The 24,130-nt window shown below is 49.6% G+C and overlaps 1 protein-coding gene across 5 annotated transcripts in view; it reads left to right on the top strand.

The window, feature by feature from the left end:
* INSR (insulin receptor) overlaps nt 1-24,130 on the top strand; it is a 141,587-nt gene that overhangs the window by 72,789 nt on the left and 44,668 nt on the right. For 4 of the 5 annotated variants that reach the window (XM_058728856.1, XM_058728855.1, XM_058728854.1 and 1 more), the window contains exons 3-5: nt 13,256-13,577; nt 19,846-19,994; nt 21,300-21,444. In XM_058728856.1, the coding sequence (XP_058584839.1) occupies nt 13,256-13,577; nt 19,846-19,994; nt 21,300-21,444 (616 nt within the window). The remainder of the gene's footprint in view (nt 1-13,255; nt 13,578-19,845; nt 19,995-21,299; nt 21,445-24,130) is intronic. The other variant, XM_058728858.1, reaches the window with a different exon arrangement.

Genomic DNA, 24,130 nt, shown 5'->3' with positions numbered 1-24,130 from the left:
TGTAGATAAACCTCGATTAGGCAACAAGGAGTTTGGATAATATGGTTAATAAGATTGTGGTAATAACAGATACAGACTGAACTTTGTACTCTGCAAATAATACACATTTTAAAGTGCTCTTGGAATATTTAGAAAAATTAATCATCTGTTAAATCTCCAAAAAAAAAAAAAAAAAAAAGAGCCCCAACACAATCTAGTCCAAAAAGCAGACGTTGCACTGGCCCTAATCTCTTGCTGCAAGTGAACGTAAGTGGAAATTAATTTTTAAAAGCTTAACTGATCAAGCATGCAAGACAGACGCCTACCATGTGATAATTAAAAGCAAAACATAGCTCTTTGGTGAGGGAGGACCTCAATCTGTAAGTATTCTTTAGAAGGCAGTGGAGTAGGGACGCCTGGGTGGCTCAGTTGATTAAGTGTCCGACTTAGGCTCAAGTCCTGATCTCACGGTTCATGGTTCGAGCCCTGCGTCGGGCTCTGTGCTGACAGCTTGGAGCCTGGATGCTGCTTTGGATTCTGTGTCTCCCTCTCTCTGCCCCTCCCCTGCTTGTACTCTGTCTCTCTCTCTTTCAAAGATAAATAAACATTTTAAAAAATCATAGAAGGCAGTGGAGCGGATACAGAGACCAGTGCAGGGCTGTAAGTGATCACGCAGAGAAATCACAAAAATGAGACGATGAATAATAGAACAAATCTATATGGGAAGAAGGAAATAATAAATTAACAGGGACTAACTGATTTAGGAAACAAATAGAATGCACAAACCCAAGAACTGGGTCTTTCAGAGCTGCAGTGCCCAGTAAGGTAGCAACTAGCCTCATGAATATTGCTTCTCAGTCACGTTAGCCAGATTTCCAGCTCTCAGTGGCTACGTGTGGCTTGTGAATTTGGGCAGCACAGATACAGAACTTTTCTATCAATGTAGAAAGTTTATAGGACAGTGCTGCTTTCCAAAGAATTTATAAAGTAATGTAAGAAAAAAATTGGGGGAGGGGGAAGAGCAAATATTGTACATAAAATTAAGAATGAAAATAGAAATTCAATTTAAAACCCACTAAAAATTAGGTCTGGTAATACTTTTGGAAATATTATTGAAATAACTTTACTTAGTGTTTTAAGTGCTTATTTTATTTAGATTGATCCATACACTGTGGAAGAACCGAAGGCTGTGAATTTGCCCCAAGAGCAGCAATGCCTGCATCTCATAAGCTGTGCCATTACTATTGTTAATTTCTAAGTAGCCTGTAAAGTTTACCTTGGTCCAAGAAGCAGAAAACATGAGTAGATAGAAACAACTTTTAAAAAGTTAACTTTTACAGTAACTGCCTAACACATGTATGTATTACATACACAAATGAAGAAAACTTTAAAAATTGTCCACAACAAACAAACAGGGGTCCTTGCACCTTGCAAGAGTGGTTTTTAGGATCAGACTGGGGTGGGCTGAGGAGGGACTTAGCAAACACAATCAATTGAATGCAGAAACCTTGACGTTCTAGACTCCACACCTCAAACCCAGGCCAGGCAAGTCTGAGCACCCAGCTTCCTTGTTTGTCATTTGTCTTGTGAATCGTGTCCAGCTGCCCAAGGTGAAAACTTGCGACCCAGCTGGGAGATAAGTCCTGAAGGCTCCACCTCCCTGGTGGTTTCAGAAGCCAGCCTCTTCCTTCCTGTCTCCTCTGCCCTTGCCTTCCTCAGCTGTCCACCAGAGAGCTAGAAATTTGCCCCACACATGGATCTGATGGTGTCTTTTCTGGTTGAAGCCCTTCTTTGGCTCCTCCTGAGGTGCATAGTCCAAGCCCCTCCGCTCCCTAACCTTCCTGTCTGCCCTGACTTCCCATGCTTCTTCACCTGTACTTTGCCCTTCATCAACTCTGAACTGTTTATAGTTCCCTAAAGGCAGCTCTGATGATTCATGCATTTGCACATACTGTACCTCTCCTGATGGGGTAAAGCCAGTATCCCACTTGCTCTCCCATCTTTTTTTTTTCCCCTGTGAGCTTTACTGTGCACCTACTGTGTGCATTGCTCTGGGATGCAGTAATAAGACAGGCAAGGTCCTTCCTTTCACAGGGCTCACCTGTCTCTTGTGCATGTTGGGAAAGAAGAAACCGTGTCTGCATTCATTTCTGCATACCAGTGCCTAGAAGGGGCCAGGTCTGGATGGGCCGGGGTGGGGAACAGGTGAATAAAACCCACAGTAGAACTCAGTGATGCCACACCCAGTCCCATTCTCCTTGGGAGACCCGGGTTCGAGTTTTGATCCTGCTGCCTGCTAGCTGAGTTGGCATTAGCAAAGCGGCTTTTCTGTGCCTCAAAAGGAGATGTGGGTTGAACGTTGTATTCTGCAAACGGAATACATACACATTTTAAAGTGTATTCTTGGTCCGGTGTGGTTAGAGATAACGCCCATTCATTGCCTCGGTTTACCGGAATTGGAAATACACATTGAGCACACAGGTCTGACGTCTTCAAATCTACAGGGAACACTGGCTAGAGGGTACCCCCAAGATAGCCTGTAGATTTTCTTAAAAGTGTAACTTATGAGTATGGTCCTTGGTCTTCTGGGTGAGTGGTGGGTGGAAATATCGGGAGTAGGGTCCGAGAGAGCACAGTCCCTGTTGTGTGGGCTCTGCCCTTGCCACTACCCCTGGCCTCCGACTTGGGGGATTTTGCTGTGTGACCCTGGAGAACCGCTGCCCTCCTCTGGGCCCCTCCCGAGGGAGGCCCGCGGCCAGGGCGCCCCTCGGCCATCCCAGGCGGTGCCACGCGGTGACCCGATCTCCTCCCGGGCACACGCCCAGCTCGCGCGCAGCCCAAGACGCGCAGTCGTGCTTGGGGCCGCCCGCACACTCGGTTTCATCCTTTCTTTAACTTCTTCCGAAGTTCCATTCTTTGCAGGCCCGCCCTGCAGGGTTTGCATCCTCGAGAGGACCCCCCCCCCCCCCCCCCCCCGCCGCTGCCTCCCAAGACACACCCCCTCCCCGGGGCCCCCGGCGCGGACCGCCTAGCGGCGGTCACAGCCGCGAGCACCAGTCCGCCGACCGAGCCCCGCGCGCCCCGGGGGCGGGGCCAGAACTCCGGCAGCACGCCCGTTTATTGGCTGAGCGCGAGGGCGGCGCTGCGGCCGCCGCCACTGCCCGGCCCGGATTCCACGGAACGGAACGCGCCTCGGGCTTTGTACTGCGCGGCTGCCGCTGGCTCGAGGGGGCGGGGCCCGCCCTTGGACCGCCTGTCCGTTAGGAACTACACACACGCAGATACCTGCAACCGACCAATCCTGAGGCTGCCTTCACGGGGAGCCACCGCCCCCCCTTCCCCAGGCCCACCCCCTTCCTGGCCTGCGTGCGACGCCGTATGTCTCCGAAGAGCCTCGCAAGTCAATAACACACGCATCTGGAAAGCGAATCGGTTCGCGCGCGCGTGGGGGCGGCATTGTTAGGGAAAGAAAAGGGAGAGTCCCTGGTTCAAGGACACGCGTCCTTGCGGCGTCGCTTCTCGTGGGTCGCGGACTCCAAAGGGTGTCTGCTGACCCTCCCCGGCCCCACCCTCCACCCCCAACCCCCGCCGCCAGCTGTCAGAAGGTCGCCCCAGGCCCTCACACCACCGTTAGATCATCCTCTGGATTTCGGCGGGAGGGATTTCCCGGGGTGGGGGTGTGCCCGCGCCCGGGGGGCTCCGGGATCCCGGCCGGGTGTGGGGGAGAAGGGCTGCGAAACCGAGTAAATGACTCTGCAGAGTTTATAAAATTCACACTTGCAAAGAGCCGCGGGGCCCTGCGGGGAATGTGTCTGCAGGCCCATGACGCAACTGTTCCGTTTGGAAATTTCTGGAAAGCAGCAATTTCGGGGATAATAAATCTTGAAAATTTTTTTTTTTAAACTACAGGCTTTGGAGAGAAATGTAACAAAATGTTATTAACATATGTCGTGCTATGGAAACATACCTTTGGCTTTCTTTTGCTTTTTACCATACAGCTTCTTAACGAAGAAAACCCAAACCGATTTGAACTTTAAAAGGCAAAGAGAAAAAGAAGGTGGCTGTATTTTTCTAAGCCTGTCGCTGCGCTAGTCTTTCTCACTCTTCCAGGGTTTAAATGTTATTTTGGATTTTTTTTTTTTAACCTTTTTGTTTTGATGTAGCTTTTAAGTTTACAGATGGGATGCAAGGATTGTATTCAGATTCATTAGTTGTTACCTTCTCACCGTATTTTATCTCTAAAGTATTTATGTACAAACCTTATGCACACTTTGTTCTTTTTCCTAAACCATTTGGGACGATTGTAGGCATACTGCCCCTCTACCCTTAATTCTTAAGCCTACACAGCAGCAGTACGATGATAAGAATCAGAAAATCAACACTGAGGCAGTATTTTAATCCACAGCCTCGTGTATAAACCTCATCTCTTGTGCCAGCGTTGTCCTCCTCATCAATACTATTTTTTTCCTGGCCCGGTTTCAGATCTATGACCACATTTCTTATTTAGTCGCTTTGACTGTTGATTTTGTAATAACACAAAAACGATCTTCACCTTCTGAAAAGCTCTCAGTGATACCTGGTAGCTCTACATAGTTCTGCTGGAACTATTGAGGATAGAATTATATAATTGATCAATAACATTTATTAATTGTCTACCAGAGGCTTTTTTAAACTGTGTGTTCAAATAGATGTCAGGGTAGTACACATACATACAGTGAAAAAAAAATCAAATTTGCTGGTAGGTAAGGATATTACTATCTACTCTCCAAGCTCATTTCCCTCCCTCCCAGAGGGACATATGTTGCATTTGTTCTTTTCTCTCCCCCTCCGTTTATTTTTAATTTAATTTAATTTTTTATTAGAGAGAGAGTGGGAGAGGGGCAGAGGGAGAGAGAGAGAATCTTAAGCAGGTTCCACGCTCAGCACACAGCCTGACACAGGGCTCGATCCCGTGACCCTGGGATCATGACCTGAGCCGAAATCAAGAGTCAGATGCTCAACCAACTGAGCCACCCAGGCGCCCCATTCCTTCCCACCCCCCATTTAAAGGTATAATTTATATACAGCAGAATCCACTCTTTTTTGGTATAAAGTTGTGCGGATTCTGACCACCATCACAGTCAAGATACGGAATGGTTCCTCATCCCCCCAAATTCCCCTGGGCCCCTTTCCACTGCTTCCTCGGTTTCAGCCCCTGGTGACCACTGATGTGTCCACAGTCCCTGGATATCCTGTGAAAGGAATCCATTCGTGTATAGCACCTGAGACTGGCTTCTTACCCTCAATACAGTGCATTTGGAATCCCTCCACGGTGTAGACATCAACACTTCATTCTTTGTTGATTGCTCAGTAGTGTTCATTGTGCGGAGGTATAATGTTTATCCGTTCCCCAGTCAAGGGATATTTGGGTTGTTTCCAGTTTTGGGTGATTACCAACGCAGCCACTATAAACACCTGAATACAGGTCTTTGTGTGAACATGGGTTGTTTGTTTGTTTCTGTTTCACTTGGGTAAACCCCTGGGTTGTGTGGTAAGGATAAGAGTATGTATTTATAAGAAACTACCAGACTGGGGCACCTGGGTGGCTCAGTGGGTTACGCGTCCAACTTTGGCTCAGGTCGTGATCTCGTGGTTTGTGAGTTCGAGCCCTGCATTGGGCTCTCTGCTGTCAGTACAGAGCCTGGTTCCGGGCCTCTGCCCCACCCTCTCTCTTACCCTCCCCTGCTGGTTCTCTCTCTTTCTCTCTTTCTCAAAATAAGTAAACTTTAAATACATCACTCTGTAATCTAAAACCTTAAAATTCTTTAAAAAAAGAAAAGGAGAAACTTCTAGATGGTTTAATAAACTAGCTGTCCTGTTTTGCGTCCCCGCTGTGTTTGTGCCTTTCCTTTCTCCACAAACATGTTACGTTCTTGAGACACTGCTCTGCACCTTGCTTATGTCGCTTATTGCCATCTTGGAAGTGACTCCAACCTCGGAATGCATCGAGCTGCCTTCGCTTTTTATGGCTGCGTACTGTTCCACTCCTCAATCCACAGAAATGTATTCACGTGGGCTCTTGCTATGGACCTTCAGGTTGTTTCCAGTCCTTTACTGTTATAAACCCAACTGGTAATGTCCCGTAGGGTGTAGACTTCTTGTCCAGGTGTCTGTGTGCACACGTTCTCTCTGGTCTGTGGGGTGACTCCTAGGAGAGGAAATACTGGGTCAAATTGCACTTGCCTCCTTTGCTTCGAATCTCCTCCTCCTCCTCTTCTTCTTCTGTTTAATTTTTTTAAACATTTATTCATTCATTTACTTATTTATTCTTTGAGAGAGAGAGCGAATAAGCATGAACAGGGGAGGGGCAGAGAGAGAGGGAGACCCAGAATCCGAAGAAGGCTCCAAGCTCTGAGCTGTCAGCACAGAGCCCAGTGCAGGGCTTGAACTCACGAACCATAAGATGATGACCTGAGCCAAAGTCGGACGCTCAACCTGACTGAGCCCCCCAGGTGCCCTTGAATCACCTCTTCTTAAGTAAGTTGACATTCTGGTTGTTCTCTCTCTCTACGGGAGGCATCATTTGGTGGGGAGCATTGCACGCTTGAGAGGGTCCGGCCAGAGGGTTCCGACACGGCTGGCTTCTCACTCTGTGGATTTGTTTTGGGGTCCATTATCAATCTTCCTGACAGGGTATAGTGGAAAAATCACCTGAGATAAAGTTTCAGGAAGGTTGTGGCTACTTTTGCTAGGGTAACTGGAGGCCAGGGGTTTGGGGAACCTTTAGGGAGAAGTGGGAGGGCACAGGGCCAATAACCCAAGGCACCTTGTGGGGCGAAAGGGAGATGGTTGGACAAGGAACTTGTGTGTTTGCAAGACAGGACTGACTGGTGCTGGTCTCTAGGAGGTCTGGGTGGATGTTCCCTACACAGCATGCACCTGTCCTGGGAAAGTGGGCAGACCCCGGACCGCTTGGAGGTTTCTCGAAGACGCTGCCATTGTCTTTGGCTGTCTTTGGCAGAAAGAGCCCAGGGTGGTGGCCCTCTGAGCCTGGGCAGCTGGGACGGCTGGGGCTTGACTGGTGTCTACGAGAGGGGGCGGGTCGAAGTGCCTGGGGAGAGAAAGTCAGCCCCCTCCTCCATCTGGTCGTTTTCCATCTTGCACAACCTGTGGTTTTCATAATTCAGCCTGGGGAGGGGGGCAGGGGCCAGCCCAGTGGCATTTCTATTAAATAAGATGAAAGTACTCGGAAACAGAATGGGAGACACCCAGAGGTGGCTTATCACTATCAAAGCATAGCCTTCAAAAGTTTAACAACACAACTTTTATGTAAAAAGGAAAAAAAAAAAGGGAAAGAACACCCAGAAACACATTTCTTGTAACCCTTTAGTGAGGGGGGCCCACAGGATGTCAATGCCAAAGCATTTGTGGTCACTGAAATAGAGTTGCCCGCTTAGGTTCGGGGCCACTTAAGGTCCTCTGGGGCCACACCGTTGTCATCTGTGAGAGGTCATGTCTTCTGTTGGATAAACGTCATTTATAGCGTATCCATCTATGATGTTTTATTTATTTACCTTTTACAATTTTAAAGTTTTTTTATTTTTACAATTTTTAAATTTTTTTTATTTTTGAGAGAGAGAGAGAGAGAGAGACAGAGCGTGAGCGGGGGGGAGGGTCAGAGAGAGAGGGAGACACAGAATCCGAAGCAGGCTCCGGGCTCTGAGCCATCAGCACAGAGCCCGACGCGGGGCTCGAACTCACGGACCGTGAGATCATGACCTGAGCCGAAGTCGGATGCTCAACCGACTGAACCCCCCAGGTGCCCCTGCAGGGTATCCATCTATGAGATGATGTCTGACTCCCCAGAGCCTAGGCCCTGACAGAAATAGTGATGCAGTCACAGGTATGTGTCCCTGAGCAGAGGCCAGTAAGCCATCCAGCCCCTTGCCTGCTTCTGTAAATAAAGTTTTATTGGGCATAGCCCGGCCCGTGCTTGCGTGACTTCTCTGGGGCCGCTTTGCAGAAAAAGCTGGCCAGCTGTGCCGGAGAATGAGCTGCTTCTCAGGTGGGCTCCAGGGTGAAATTGAAAACCCCAGCCGTCCGCCTCCGGCCTTGTGCGCAAGTGTTGAGTATTTTTTCTTGGCATTGTCTAGGCCGGAAGGCTTATGTGTTTGGGAAGTTTTTGTTGGGCCTTTGCTAATGCTTCTTTTGAACTCAAGGGCTGACCCTTAGACACAGCCCCAGCCCAGGAAATAGAGCCTTTCCTGCCTGTTCTCACATATGCCTTCCCGGAGGGTGGGGTCTTTGTGGGTCCGAGATAATAATTGTCTGCCTTCTATATTGCTTCCTGCCCTTGAGTTTCGGCCCTTGGGTTCCTACAAACAGGTCGTTAGTGATGATAGCGATCATAATAATAGCACCCGTAGTAGCTAACTTGTATCAAACCGACGTGTGGATCGAAGGATTCTGTGCCTTTTCCACATCATCTTATTGTGAGAAATTAAGCGATTGTTGTCCCCATTTTACAGACAAGAAAACTGAGGCTGTTGCTTTAAAGACATCTTTGTGGTGTGCCTGTGGGGTGGTGGGTGCTGTGTTGCCAAAGCTGAGTGTAGGTCACTTCTTCCCTGGGCCGCATGGACCCTGTGGGTGGCCGTGGTGATTCTTTATTTCTATTTTTTAATTTAAATCCACGTTACTTAACATATAGTGTAATAATGATTTCAGGAATAGAACCTCGTGATTCATCACTTACATATAACACCCAGTGCTCATCTGAACAAACGCTCTCCTTAATGCCCATCGCCCAGTTAGCTCATCTCCCCACCCAACACCCCCTCCAGTAACCCGCAGTTTGTTCTCTGTATTTAAGAATCTCTTATGGTTTGTCTCCCTCTCTCTTTTTATCCTATTTTTGCTTCCCTTCTCTGACGTTCGTCTGTTTTGTTTCTTAAGTTCCACATACGAGAGAAATCATGTTTGTCTTTCTCTGATTTATCTCGCTTAGCACATACCCTCCAGTTCCATCCACGTTGTTGCAAATGGCAAGATTTCGTTCTTTTTGATTGCGGAGTAATACTCCATTGTATATGTGTGTGTGTGTGTGTGTGTGTGTATACACGTACGTATATATATATACGTATACATATACCCCACATCTTCCTTATCCATTCATCCATCGATGGCCATTTGGGCTCTTTCCATACTTTGGCTGTTGTCGATGGTGCTGCTATAAACATGGGGGTGCATGTGTCCCTTCGAAACAGCACACCTGTATCCCTTGGATAACTGCCTAGTAGTGCGATTGCTTGGTCGTAGGGTAGTTCTATTTTTAACTTTTTGAGGAACCTCCGTATTGTTTTCCAGAGTGGCTGCACCAGTTTGCATTCCCACCTGGTGATTCTTTAGACCCAGGAATATCAGATTCAGAGCCTAAAGATCAAGGTTTAGCTTTGGCCCTGCTGCTTCTCAAAAGGGCCTGTCTTCTTGCCTCTGTGAAATGGAGATAATGAGGGGGGGACCTGGGTGGCTCAGTCAGTTAAGCATCCAACTCTTGATTTCGGCTCAGGCCATGATCTCACAGTTTGAGCTGATAGCACAGAGCCTGCTTGGGATTCTCTCTCTCTCTCTCTCTCTCTCTCTCTCTCTCTCTCTCCCTCTCTCTGCCCCTCCCCTGCTTGCTCTCTCTCTCACTTTCAAAATAAACAAACAAACAATATTAAAAAAAAAGAAATGGAGATAATGGCACTTACCCTGTGTCCCTGCTTTATTAGAATTAAGTGAGATTCTAATGGGTGATATGTAATCCCTAAAAAAAACCTACACAGACATTCCCCCATCGCCCCACTTTGCTCCTATTAGAGCTTCTTAGTTCTTTTTGGGTCCGTGACACAAAAAATCCGAATATGCACGCATGCATCGATGCTCCAGTTTTTGCGTGTAAATTTTCACCATTTGTGGGGCACCTGTGGGAGGGGATGGGTCTTAGATGCCCTCTTGAGCCAGTGGCTAAAAGTTGGGTGCTTGGAACTGCTCCAAAGCTGTTGCTTTATGCCTCCTCTCTGGCTTGTCGGAGATGTGTCTGCTGGCCTGCAGGTGCGAGCCTCGTTCGGAGTGAGTGTCGTGGCGGCTGGTGTAGCGGGTGGAGACGTGGCCTGTCTCTAGCCTTCCCTCTAGACTCACAGTCAGCAAGCGGCCAGGATCGTTTCTGAGAGCGAGAAATACTACAAGAAAAATGTCATCACATAAGGTGCTGGCACACGGTTGGGATGGAGGGAGTGACTTCCAGCGGGAAGGTCGGAGAAGGTCTTCAAGAGTCCTGGGGCGGGGAGGACGGGAAGGAGTCAGTCACGGGAGGATCACAGCCAGGGTGCTTCAGCCCGTCGTAACAGCAGATGCAAAGGTCCTCAGGCAGGACCGTGCAGGGGCGGCGGGGTGGAGGAAGCAGGGGGTGGGGGCGTTGGTGGGGGGGTGGGGAAGAGAGGAGATTCAAGTGGCTGCTGTCTGGGCCCCGGGGGAAGGACTCTGAGAGGCCAGTGCAGGCTAGACCTCTCAGCCTTGGTGAGGAGTTCACTTTCATTCTCGAAGCCTGTGCTGTCCGGTGCACGACCCAGTGGCTACCCGTGGCTGGTAAAATTAAAAGCGAGAATGAACAATGAAAAGTTTAGTCCCCCAGTGGCACTTGGAACCCCTGTGCCTTCTTGGTGGGACAGTAAAATGGTGCAGCTGCTGTGGAAACCAGTATGGCGATTCCTCAAGAAATTACAGATAGAAATTACAGATAGAATTACCGTGTGATTCAGCAACTCTGCTTCTGGGTATATACATAAGAGAATTGAAGGCTGAGTCTTGAAGAGATGTTTGGGTAGCCGTGATCTTAACAGCAGTATTTACAATGCCCCACAGGTGGAAACATCCCCAGTCAGTGCCGACTGATGGATGAGGGAATCAAGAAAATGGTATATACACACAACAGAATGCTTTTCACCCTTAAGAAGGAAGGAAATTCTGACAGTTGCTACAACATGGATGAATCTTGAAGACAGTATGTGCAGTGGAAGAAGCCAGTCACAAAAAAGCCAGTCCTATGATTCCACTTTCAGGATTCCTGTGCACAGAGATCGAGAGTAGATGGTGGGAGCTGGGGGTGGGGAAGGAGGTGGGGAGGCAGTGTTTCATGGGGACAGAGTCTCAGTTTGGGGAAGGTGAGAAAGTTCCGGAGAACAGGTGGTAGGAGTGGTCGCATGACAGTGTGAATATACCTGGTGCCTCTGAGCCGTGCCCTTAAAAATGGTTTTAAGATGGTCAGGGCGCCTGGGTGGCTCAGTCCGTTACGCATCTGACTTCGGCTCAGGTCATGATCTCATGGTTCGTGAATCTGAGCCCCTCATCGGGCTCTGTGCTGACAGCTCAGAGCCTGGAGCCTGCTTCGGATTCCGCATCTCCCTCTCTGCCTCTCCCCAGCTTGCGTGCTCGCTCTCTCTCTCTCTGTCTCTCTCTCTCTCTCTCAAAAATAAGCAAACGTGACAAAAATGGTTAAGATCGTCAGTTTTATGCTATGTGTACTTTGCCACGATTAAAAAAAAAATCGGTTCCTCACTGCACTAACCGCACACGACAGCCACAGGGAAGAGGTAGCTACCGCGTTGGACAGTGCAGCCTGAGAACATTACTGTCCTCGTAGGAAGTTCCAGCCGACAGTGCTGCCCCTGTGTGAACGCGGCTTCCGGGGCCACTTCTGTTTCCCAGGGCGGGTCGTTGGGGTCCCGCGGGGCCCGTGAAGTGGCTGCAACAACAAGTCTGAGGGCTGGGGGGAGGGGGTCAGGAACACTCCCCAGCGTCCAAACCTTGTCTCAGGCCACACGGAGTGCGTGAGCCGAACAGGCTGTGCCGGGGGGGTGGGGGTGGGGGTCCTGTCCAGCCTCAGGGAAGCCGCCTGTCCGCGGACAGATCTGCCGGCAGCCTGGGAAGGGAGGGAGTGAAATCAAGGGGTAATTAGGAATCGACGTGTGGCCAGATGTGGGGAGAGAAGGGATAGGTGATGAGCCGCTGTGGGAAGCCAGGGCAGAGTCCAGCCTTTGGTGGAGAAGCTCACTTGCAAGGGACAAGAAACTGCCCCAGCCACAAAATCTATGCAAGCCTCTGACCTCCCCATCTGCAGGGCCTTCCCCTTTCTTCCTGTTCATTATCTCCTTCATTTGCAACCGAAACGTCCCCCTCCCCTTACCTCCAGCCAGGAGCTGGGTACCTTCTACCTTCGCAGTTACCCATTTGTGTGTTTAGGTAACTAATCTGCCTCCGCCGTTAGACCTCGCCCTCCGGCAGGTGGGTCTGCGGCCACCTTGTCCCTTGGCTGCGGTATCTAGATCGGGGCGGTCAGATGGCCGTTGAAGTGATAAATGACCGCTGGCCCCTTAGCTTCACCTTCTCGTACCTTGGTTTCCCCATTTGTAACATGGAGAAAATGGACACAACGATATATCTGGTTACATGGCGGTATTAAAGCCGCATGCCGGAGCCGGCTGGCCAGAACCCGATGATCACGTTTTCAGGAGATGTGTGCACTGGTGATTGAGGAAGCGGTGATCAAAACGTGCATGATGCAGACTTAACAAATTACGTTACAAACAAAGGGAATGGATCCTCACCAGTTCCTATGCTCTCACTGCATTTTTCTGTTCCTTGTGCTCTTGAGGTTATTTGCTGCTGTTACCGCTCTATGGCGGATACGCTGTTTAATGCTCTGCTATAGTGTGTATCTCTTTGTTTTTTAAGTTTCTTTATCCCGAGAGAGAGCGCCTGCGAAGGGGGAGGGGACAGAGAGAGAGAATCCCAAGCAGGCTCTGCACTGACAGTGCGGAGCCCCACGCGGGGCTGGAACTCACAAACCCGTGAGATCGTGACCCGAGCTGAGATCAGGAGTCGGGTGCTGAGATCAGGAGTCGGGTGCTTCACCGACTGAGCCACCCAGGCACCCTGATAGTTAGTACTGTCTCTTACTGGTTCCATGTGCAACAGTATCTCTGGTACCTTCAAATGGACCGAGGCGGGGGTGTTTACACCGTGGAAATTTGCAGAGGCTGCAGGTGGGAACCTCTCTGCCTTCCTCCCTGGGGCGGTCTTAAATGTTTACGAGCACGCCGCAGGTTTGGGGGACTGGTGTGGAGCAAGCATGGTAGACGTGAGACTCTCGCTGTTATTATTTTGTTTGGCTTCCCCCTCCCTCCTCCAGACTCTCTGTCTGTGCAGACGGCACCCGGGCGAAGCTGTTGACCAGCTGTTTTTCCTTTCCCTCCAGTTTGTCCGACCATCTGCAAGTCGCACGGCTGCACGGCCGACGGCCTCTGCTGCCACAGCGAGTGTTTGGGCAACTGCTCCGAGCCCGACGACCCCACCAAGTGCGTGGCCTGTCGCAACTTCTACCTGGACGGCAGGTGCGTGGAGACCTGCCCGCCCCCCTACTACCACTTCCAAGACTGGCGCTGCGTGAACTTCAGCTTCTGCCGGGACCTGCACAATAAATGCAAGAACTCCCGGAGACAGGGTTGCCACCAGTATGTCATTCACAACAACAGGTGCATCCCTGAGTGCCCCTCGGGGTACACGATGAATTCCAGCAAGTGAGTCCTGGGCGCGGGTTCCGGGGAGGGGGCGGCGAAGAGGGGAGGCCACATGCGGTTAGCACTGTGTGAGAAACACGAGTTAACGGGCTATGAGTGAGGGGGCGGCTGGCGACTGGTTCACATATATACATATGTACACACACACACACACACACACACACACACACACACACACACGCTTGGATCTATGCCAGTTCTGCCTCCTGTTTTTGGTCCTGGCCTTTGGAACAGGAATCGACAAACCTTCTATAAAGGACTGGAGAGCAGACGTTTTTCAGTGTCTTACCCACCATTAAATTTTTTTCTTAATTTTAATTTTATTTTAGTTTTAAATTAAAAAAAATTTTTTTAAAGTTGGGGTGTCTGGGTGGATCAGTCAGTTAAGGGTCCGACTTCGGCTCGGGTCATGATCTCACGGTTCGTGGGTTCAAGCCCCGCGTCGGGCTCTGTGCTGACAGCTCAGAGTCTGGAGCCTGCTTTGGATTCTGTGTCTCCCTCTCTCTCTGCCCTTCCGCTGCTCAGGCTGTCTCTCTCTCTCAAAAATAAATGAACATTAAATTATTTTTTAAGTTTATTCATTTTGAAAGCAAGAGAGAGAGAGAGACAGAGTATGAGTGGGGGGCGGGGGCAGAGAGCGAGGGAAAGAGAGAGTCCCAAGCAGGATCCGAACTGTCAGTGCAGAGCCTGATGTGGGACTGGAACTCACGAATCATGAGATCATGACCTGAGCTGAAACGAGGAGTCAAACACTTAACTGACTGAGCCACCCAGGCACCCCTCTTACCCACCCTGTTAACGGTTTTCTGGGCTTAGCTTTGGTAATAGAAGACGTAAAGGCAGAGGTCCTTGGTTTCCCCTAGAATCCTTCCCACGGACAGGACTGTCCCAAATGATGTAGCCGCCCAGATGTTACAACCAAGAACAGAGCTGAGGTTTTTATGTTTTCCCCAACTGGAGCCAGACAGCATGCTGAGATTAGCCTGGAGCACAAGGAGGAGAGAGACTCCGTTCTAGACTGTTCCCAGGGCTTTGTTACATTTTGAAGGACACTGCCATGAAACCATTTCCTACTGTTTGGGTGAGAAATAGGGTTTTCTCTTTTCGGAGGTGAGTCAGATTTCCTATACACATTGCAGACTTTTTGTTCATGATGTTAGATTTTTAGATGAGCTATTTCAGTGTCTCAGGGCCATAACCAAGTTTAAAAAATCTGTTTCCTGGCTTTTGTGTTGAGGTTGGAACCCCCCCCCCCGCCCCCCGCAAAACAACAAAAAAACAAATCAGAAACAGACGGACGTCCAGGGACCTTGAGCTGATCTGCTTACGTAAAAAATCTTCCTCTTCAGACTTGAGAATTAGCCAAGCAAGCGTGTTCTGGTGGGAAATTTTATTTCCCCGGGTGGAGTGGGTGGGAAGGAAAACAGTCTTTATTTCAGTTCTTATGAGCCTCTCTTTGAGTGTTTGTGAAACCTGCAAGTACAAAATGTTTTGTTTTACTTGTTTTTGATAGAACCTATCAAGTGGCTTTGTTGACCAAAAATAGGCTTCTATAAATCAACTTTGCACGCCAGACAGGGTTTTGTTTTTTTTTTTTTTTCCTGGCCAGTTTATCAGTCAGGTTGGGAAAATGACCATAGTCCTTTTGATTCATTTCTGTTTTTTGTGTTTTTTCCATGTTTGAAATACAGCATGGATATTAACATCTTCCGGTGAGATGTTTGTTTCAGAGACATTGGCTTTAAATAAAAGGTCTTTTGTTTTTTTTTTTTCCCTGACCGTAACTGAGACCTGAGACAGACGAGACTTCTTTGTTGTGCTTGCTGATGGCTCAGTGGCCCCCCCTAGAACCAAAGCCCCAAGGAACCGGCAGCCTGCCCTGTGATGTCTGGGTCCTTTACCAAGGGGAAGAGGGCAGAGGGGACAATGCCAATTGTGACTTGTCATAGCAATATTTTACTTCGTTGGCTTCAAAAAAAATCAATAGCTTTCCGTCTGGAGTTCTTATTATTATTTTTAACGTTTATTTATTATTGAGAGACAGAGAGACAGTGCATGAGCATGGGAGGGGCAGAGAGAGGGGGAGACACAGAATCCGAAGCAGGTCCCAGGCCCTGAGCTGTCAGCACAGAGCCCGATGCGGGGCTCGAACTCACAGGCTGCGAGATCATGACCTGAGCCAAAGTCAGACGCTCAGCTGACTGAGCCACCCAGGTGCCCCTGAAGTTTTTATTTTATGAAAGACTTTAGCTTGCTCTTCCTTCCTTCCTTCCTTCCTTCCTTCCTTCCTTCCTTCCTTCCTTCCTTCCTTCCTTCCTTCCTCTCTCTCTCTCTTTCTTTCATCTTTATTTTTTGAGAGAGAGACAGAGTGTGAGCAGGGGAGGGGCAGAGAGAGAGGGAGACACAGAATCAGTCTCCAGGCTCTCAACTGTCAGCACGGAGCCCGACGTGGGGCTCGAACTCGCGAACCGCGAGATCACTGCCTGAGCCGAAGTGGGACGCTCAGCTGACTGAGCCACCCAGGCGCCCCTAGTGCTTTTATTTCTAATGTGGTTTGATATCAAATAAGGCCAGATATAGTTTCTTCCATTCTTGTGGTTTATCTGGGAAATGGTTTTTGGTATTTTCAGAACTGAGGTCTGGGAACCTACATGATTCATTAAAAAGCTTTAGATCACTATCTACGGTCGCTTTGAAGTCCATGGTGCGAGCACCTGTGTGCTCTTTCCTGGGATGAGGAGAGTGAATATTTGGGATGAATATTAAGAGTGCAGTGGGTGTGGGGCATCCCTGTTCCCTCCCCCTAGAATACTCTGCCCCTTGATCTTTGCATGGCTCACTTCTCCTCGTCCAGCTCCCAGCCTAAAAGTCACTTCCTTTGAGAACCCTCCCCTATTTGACCGCCCTGTCTGAATTAGCATCTGAGTACTCCTGGGCACATCACACAACTGTCACTCTTTTCACGGCATTTACCACTAATTGATGTTCTAATTGCCAATATGTTCATTTTACCCAACCTGACTATAATGTTTCACAAGTGTATCGGTTGGCTCCTGCCGTGTAACAAACCAACCAGCACTTAGTGATGTAAAACAGCGCTCATTTCTGATTTTTAATGATTTTTGTGGGTTGACTGGTGGTTTCTCTGGCCTGGGCTGAGCCAGCCATGATGGATGGTATCCGATAGCCTCTCATATCTTAGATGGGCAGTCAGGGCCTCTCTCTCCACGTGGTTTCTCAGCCAAGTAGCCAAGAAGGGCCTGGCCCCAAAGTACAAGTACTTTTCAAGCCTCTGCTTGCATTACATCTGTTACTGTCCCATTGGCCAAAGCAGGTCACAGGGCCAAGCCCAGAATCAGTGAATGGGGAAATTGACACCGCTTCTTGGTGGGACGGGCAAACAACCTGTGGCCACTTGTAATCTCCCACAGGCAAAGTAGATCATCTGTTTTGTTCACTCCTGTGCGCCTGCAGCTTAGAACAGGCATTGGCAAGGGGCCAGATAGTAAATATTTTCAGTTCTGAGGGCCATATGGTCTCTTTGCAGCTACACAACTCAGCCCCTATAGCGTGAGAACAGCCTTAGATGATACACAGACCCATGGGTGAGGCTGTGCTCCAACATAATGCTATTTACCATGACAGGTGGCCTGCTGGATTTGGCCCGCGGGCCGCAGTTTGCCGCCCTCTGGCTTAGAGTATCACCTGTCACATAATAGGTGCTCTGTGAATATTTGCAGAATCAACAAAAGAGCCCAAACATTTGGTCACTATTCCATTTCTGCCCCAGCTGTTCTGATATCACCTGGGAGTCTGTGATACAATTCTGACACTGAGCACCTGGCGTGAACATCGGGCCCCGTCCTCCACGAGACTGCCCTCGCTCCAGATATCAGCCACACTTTTGGGGGACCCAGGCCACCCATAGTTCTGATCGGCTGGCTATGAACTTGGGGGTTCTCACGTAGCCTAATTCAGGTTCGATAATGTGCTGCAACAAGTCACAGTAGTAAAAAAAAAAAAAAAAAAAAAAAGCCATACTGTTCTGTGAGTCCTGAGCCTGTTAAGGGTAGTGCCCTTGGATAGGAATGCCTGCAGGGCTCACCCAGGCTGTGGTGAGCTCCAGACGCGTCCCCACCAGGGCTGGGCTGGCCTTTGTCGTTCTTATTATGATCACAGGACACACTTCAGCAAAGACTCTCTGAGAACTTTTTTTTTTTTAATGTTTATTTATTTTTGAGAGAGAGAGAGAGAGCGTAAACAGGGGAGGGAGAGAGAGAGAAGGAGATGCAGAATCCGAAGCAGGCTCCAGGCTCTGAGCCATCAGCACAGAGCCCAGCGCCGGGCTCCGACCCACGAACCGCGAGATCACGACCTGAGCCGAAGTCGGACGCTCAACCCACTGAGCTCCTCAGGCACCCCAGGACTATCTGAGAACTTTGAGGAACAAGGGTGATGACTCACAAGTCCTGGAGGTTACATGGCACCTTTGTGGGCCACACAGTGAGATCACGGATAGAGAGTGTGGACTGGGGCTCCGCCGTTACTGGGGTCCTGGCCAGGGGTTGGTCCCGGCCAGGGGGTTTGCGGGTTCACTCGTTGGTATATTTAAAGCATACGAAGAGGAATTAGGGCAGGAAGGGAGGAGTGGTGTCACTCAAGAGGTCAGTTATCTAGGTCTCCCAGGGCTTTCTGACAGAGGGAGCTTCATGAGTGGGGGCATCCGAGTTCCTTATCTGGCTGTGTTGTTCGGAACGTGGGCAGAGGGATGACTTTTGAAATGGATGCCTTGAAGGTCAAAGCTTACCGCCAGGCACTTACGCTACTCACACTTACAAGGACAGCATTATTACTAAAGATGCACACGTTGTCAAGGATGGTCCCAGCTCTGCCCTGTGGAGTCAGGGACGCGGCCCTCCCAGCATTCGCTGTCCAGGAAACGTCACTGAGCTGCTGTCCAGAATTTTTCCTGCGGGGGGGGGGGGGTCTCATCACACAGCTGTGATCAGTTGAATCCTCGTCCGTCCCTCCATGTGATTGAACTCCCATCTTCAGTGGCTGAACGACCCACACATCTAACCCGATCCTTGGTCTTTTTGGTGACCAGCCCCCTTCCTAAAGCCACCTTGGGACCACCTCATTAGCATAACAAAGATGCTCCCACCTCTCAGGACATTCCAAGGGCGCCTGAAGCCAGGACTGGGACTGGACCGGATGTGTTCTTTGTGGCACTATCATCACAGAGGTCTCTCCAAAGAATGAATGTGCCCCGGTGTGTGACTAAGAACAATGGCAACACTGATGCTCCTAATAAAAAGTCGCCATCAGAGCAAAGACGCATGATTCTTGTTTTCCATGTGCCAAGCACTTGAGTAAAACCCCCGCTGGACTGACTTGGCTGTGTGCCCACTTCTGACCCCCTCCTGGGGGATAGAAGGTAGTGCCCGGCCTGGCCTGGATCTTGCCTGGACCTAAGGGGGCTGTGCCAGCCTAGACCGACCTCAGACCCTGCAGGGGTGGGGCGCAGGGGAGGGCTGGTTCCCAAAGGACTCCCAGGGGCTGTGTATTCTATTCGATGACCTGGGCTACAGGCAACCGAGGCAAAGGCTGCCCCCATCGCACACGATCCCGTGTGAGGTTGTGTTCTAGATGTGGGCTCGTCAAACCCACACAACAGGAAGCACCCCTTCTTCTTGGGGCGGCAGGAGGGGTCCTCCTCCCACAGGCCCATCAGCTCGGAATAATTCCCATCACCATGGTAACACCCAAGTCCCACCCCTTCAGTGTGATGGGAGACAGGGAGTCCTGTCTCTGCGGGGTAGAACGTGATCCTCCATGGGGTGCGGTGTGGATCCCCACTGATTTGGGGTATGGCAGGGGTGCCATCGTTTTGGGGTATAAGCGTGAGTCTCCTGACTTCAGGGCAGTGCTGTAGGACCTACCACCATGAAGCACTGCCATGCACCTGCACATTAGACTGTGGTTCTTACTGTCCCCACAGGGGACCATGTCTGGAGACATTTTTGGCTGTCATGCCGAGGGGCAGGTGCTTCTGGGGGCCAAGGATGTGGCTTAACACCCTCCAGGTGTGGTCCACCCGCACCACGGAGAATTCCCCAGCCCCAAATGTCAGCTGTGCTGTGGTCGAAGCCCCCTGCCTTAGGGTGACAGCATAGGTCCAGTCACTTGGGACCCTGTGCAGTGTGGTATCTGCCACGCTTGTGGGGTTCTGTGTGTCCTGAGCCCCCTCTCTCCGCTCTTTCTTCAGCCTGATGTGTACTCCCTGCCTGGGCCCCTGTCCCAAGGTCTGCCACATCCTGGAAGGCGAGAAGACCATCGACTCGGTGACATCTGCCCAGGAGCTCCGAGGCTGCACCGTCGTCAACGGAAGCCTAATCATCAACATTCGAGGGGGCAGTGAGTGCTCTGGGGGTGGGGGCGGCAGCCGGCGGGGACCCACCTTCCCAGACACTCATCAGTGGAGCCACCCCAGGAAGTCGGCTTGCAGACCTGAAATTCACAGCTCAGCCCTGGCCCCACCCACCCTTCGATTCTCATTTTCCGAGTTGGAAGTTTGCATTCTTAGGCAGGAATCTGTGTTTTTAGCAAGTAGGAACCGGTCCCTGTTGCAGGTCTGGGGACCTTGTGTTCAGGAATACTGTCACAGGCAAAAAGGCACCCCCGTGTTTATTTATTCAGGAAACATTTATTGAATACTGACAGTGAACAAAGCAAAACCCATGCATGATGGATCTTACAAATAAACACATCCACACATAATAATGTACACTTGGGGTGGACCCTGCTATGAAGGGAAGTACAGCAGGGTAACGAAGGGAGCGGAGATTGGCGACTTTTTCTTATAAAGGGCCCTATAATAAATATATTCAGGTTTGCAGGCCAGATGGTCGCTGTCATAACTACTCAGCTCTGCTGTTGTGGACTTGAAAAAGGCCACAGAGAACGTGCGGACAAAGGGGCGTGGCTCTTTTCCAACTGAACTTTAATTACAAAACAGACTGAATTTGGCCCCTGGGCTGTCATTTGGCAGCCCCTGAAATAGAGAATAAAGGGGTTTGCTCTTTTTGAAGAGTTTCTGGTCTCGGGAGGCATATACTTTGAGCTGGAGATGAAGCAAACCAAGCAGGGAATATCCTGGGCAAAGGAGGGAGCCAGTGCAAAGGTCCTGAGGCAGGAATGTGCCTAGCTTGTGGGGAGGCCTATGTGTCTGGAGGAGGGCAAAGAAGGTAAAAGATGAGAAAAAATAAAAGCACTGGTCACTTAGAGAGGGACTTGCAGACCCTGAAGTTAAAGGCTGCGGATCATATTCTAAGGATGATGCGTTTTTTTTTTTGTTTTTTTTTTTTTTTAATTTTTTTTTTTCAACGTTTTTTTATTTATTTTTGGGACAGAGAGAGACAGAGCATGAATGGGGGAGGGGCAGAGAGAGAGGGAGACACAGAAGCGGAAACAGGCTCCAGGCTCCGAGCCATCGGCTCAGAGCCTGACGCGGGGCTCGAACTCACGGGCCGCGAGATCGTGACCTGGCTGAAGTCGGACGCTTAACCAACTGCGCCACCCAGGCGCCCCATGGATGATGCGTTTTGAGCAGGTTATGTTGGAGTCGTTTGCAGCCTGTAGGTTGACTCCTCACTGTGGGAAATTATGAGAGGGTAAACATATTTCTGTCGCAACTCACTGGATATTCTCTCCTTTCCTTAGACAACCTGGCAGCTGAGCTGGAGGCCAACCTCGGACTCATTGAAGAAATTTCTGGGTATCTGAAGATCCGAAGGTCCTATGCTCTTGTGTCACTTTCCTTTTTCCGGAAGTTACGGCTGATTCGGGGAGAGACCTTGGAAATCGGGTACGTGGCCCAGTTCTGTGTCTGTGGCCCCAGTGCTCACCAGGAAGTTCACGAGTTAAAAGAACGTAGGGGTTTTTGCCAAGACATGGAAACACCCGTGTCCACGGACGGATGAGGGGATAAAGGTGTGGTATGTGCATGCAACGGAATGTCACTCGGTCGTAAAAAGGAAGAGAATCCTGCCACTTGCGACAACATGGAGGGTGTTACACTAAGTGAAATAAGTCCGAGGAAGACAGATGCTATAGGATCTCTCATATAAGGAATTCCCAAAACAGAACAAAACCAAGCTTACAGAGACAGAGAACAGATTGGTGGACGTCAGAGACGGGGAGAAGGGGGTGAGGGAACGGGTGGTCTAAAGGTACAAACTTCCTGGGCGCCTGGGTGGCTCAGTCGGTTAAGCGGCCGACTTTGGCTCAGGTCACGATCTCGCGGTCCGTGGGTTCGAGCCCCGGGTGGGGCTCTGGGCTGACAGCTCGGAGCCTGGAGCCTGCTTCCGATTCTGTGTCTCCCTCTCTCTCTGCCCCTCCCCCATTCATGCTCTGTCTCTCTCTGTCTCAAAAAAAATAAATAAATGTTAAAAAAAAATTAAAAAAAAAAAAGAGGGATGGAGGGGCACCTGGGTGGCTCAGTCGGTTGAGCGTCCGACTTCAGCTCAGGTCACGATCTTGCGGTCCGTGGGTTCGAGCCCTGCGTCGGGCTCTGTGCTGATGGCTCAGAGCCTGGAGCCTGCTTCCGATTCTGTGTCTCCCTCTCTCTCTGCCCCTCCCCCGTTCATGCTCTGTCTCTCTCTGTCTCAAAAATAAATAAACGTTAAAAAAAATTTTTTTTAAAGGTACAAACTTCCAGTTGTAAAATAAATCAATCCTGGGGCTGTAATGTACTGCACGGTGACTGTAATGAACAATACCGTACTCTATATTTGAAAGTTGCTGAGAGAGAAAATCTTAAAAAAGTTCTCGTCATAAGTGACACTGTTGTTTAAAGCCTGTGTGGTGATGGATGTGAACTTACTATGTGATCGTTTCATAATATTTACAAGTCTCAAATCATTATGTTGTATGCCTGAAACTAACAGTGTTATAAATCTGTTATATCTCAATAAAACTGAAGGGGAACAAAAACAGTTTTTTTCGTAATTGAGGTATATAATTGATATATTAGTTTCAGGTGTATAAGATGATTCTATATTTGCATATATTGCCAAATGATCTTCACAAATTTAGTTAACAGCCACCATCACATACAGTTACAAACTTTTTTTCTTACGACGAGAACTTTTTTAACATCTACTCTCTTGGCAGCTTTTAAGTATGTGATACGGTATTATTAACTGTAGTTATAAGGATATAACTTAGGGGGTTTTAAAGCCCCCAAAGAATCTGTTAGGAGAAAGTATCCAGAGAAGCCTGGAGAAGAAAGAATGTGCCAGAACCTGTCCAGAGACCCAGCTGAGGAAAATGATATAGTCACTCTTGGGAAATGGCAGCCCAGCTCAAACTTTGTGCCCTCCAAGGGTGCTGTCTGGGCTTCGTTATGAGTTGGAATGCAGGCTTGACCTGTGATTTCTGTGTCCTGTGCCTTCTCACTTCTTGGTCCCCTCTGACATTGGCTGCACCTGCTCCTTCCTTGCTGAAATTCTCATCGGTGGCCCATAGGATTCTACTACTTGGGGATACGCTCCCTGCTTCCTTATCTCCCTCCGTTTCTCTGCCTGCCTTTGGGAGTTGGTGTTCTGGGCTCCCAGCCTTGGCCGTCTCTCTAGCAATCTTCTGCTTGTGCTGAGAGCCCCAGCCCTGGCTTACCCTCAAGCCCGCCTCTAGCTGGCTGACCCCCAGAAACCTCAAACGCAACATGTACAAAATGGAACTCCTCTCCTTGCCCCAGCTGTCATTTTCTCATTTCTCAGATCCACCCCCCTCCAGGTCTGCTGACTCTATTTAGGTCAGTAAAATAACAGAAAGCTAGACTAGCTGTGTTTCATGCAGGTGGAGATGGACTGATGAGCGAGAAGTTTGAGGAAGGCTGTCCAACGAGTGCCGTCCTGTCCAACAGGAAGGTTCTGTCCATCTTTGTGCCCCTCATGGTCACAAGATGGCTGCCTCACCCCCAGCCTCATGGCTGTGGAACTGACAAGCAAAGGGGGAAGGACAAAGGCCCAGGCCAACTGACTGTCTCCTTAAAACAACCTGCCTGGAACCTCCCACACTCTCGCCCCCAACACTGATTCCTGCTTTTGTCTCCTTGGGTCACCTGGCTATTGTCAGTTGCGAGGGAGGCTGGATAAGTGAATGCCAGGAAAAGGGGGCTGTGAATGGCTTTTTGAGAAGCCAACTCACTGAATTGTTTATTTTATTTAAAAAAAAAATTTTTTTTAATGTTTATTTATTTCTGAGACAGGGAGAGACAGAGCATGAGTGAGGGAGGGGCAGAGAGAGAGGGAGACACAGAATCAGAAGCAGGCTCCAGGCTCTGAGCTGTCAGCACAGAGTCCGACGCGGGGCTCGAACTCACAAACCATGAGATCATGACCTGAGCCGAAGTTGGTCTCTCAACCAACTGAGCCACCCAGGCGCCCCATCACTGAACTGTTTAGACTACCTTCTTGAATCACTTACCAGCTCACTCTGGTTTTTCTGCCATAAAACTGCCTTTTTGCTGAGGCTCAGACCTTTCATTTGGA

Source organism: Neofelis nebulosa, chromosome 4 (assembly GCF_028018385.1).
Source record: "Neofelis nebulosa isolate mNeoNeb1 chromosome 4, mNeoNeb1.pri, whole genome shotgun sequence".
Taxonomy (NCBI): domain Eukaryota; kingdom Metazoa; phylum Chordata; class Mammalia; order Carnivora; family Felidae; genus Neofelis; species Neofelis nebulosa.
The sequence above is the reverse complement of the archived record's forward strand: the minus strand, read 5'-3'. Positions and strand labels throughout refer to the sequence as shown.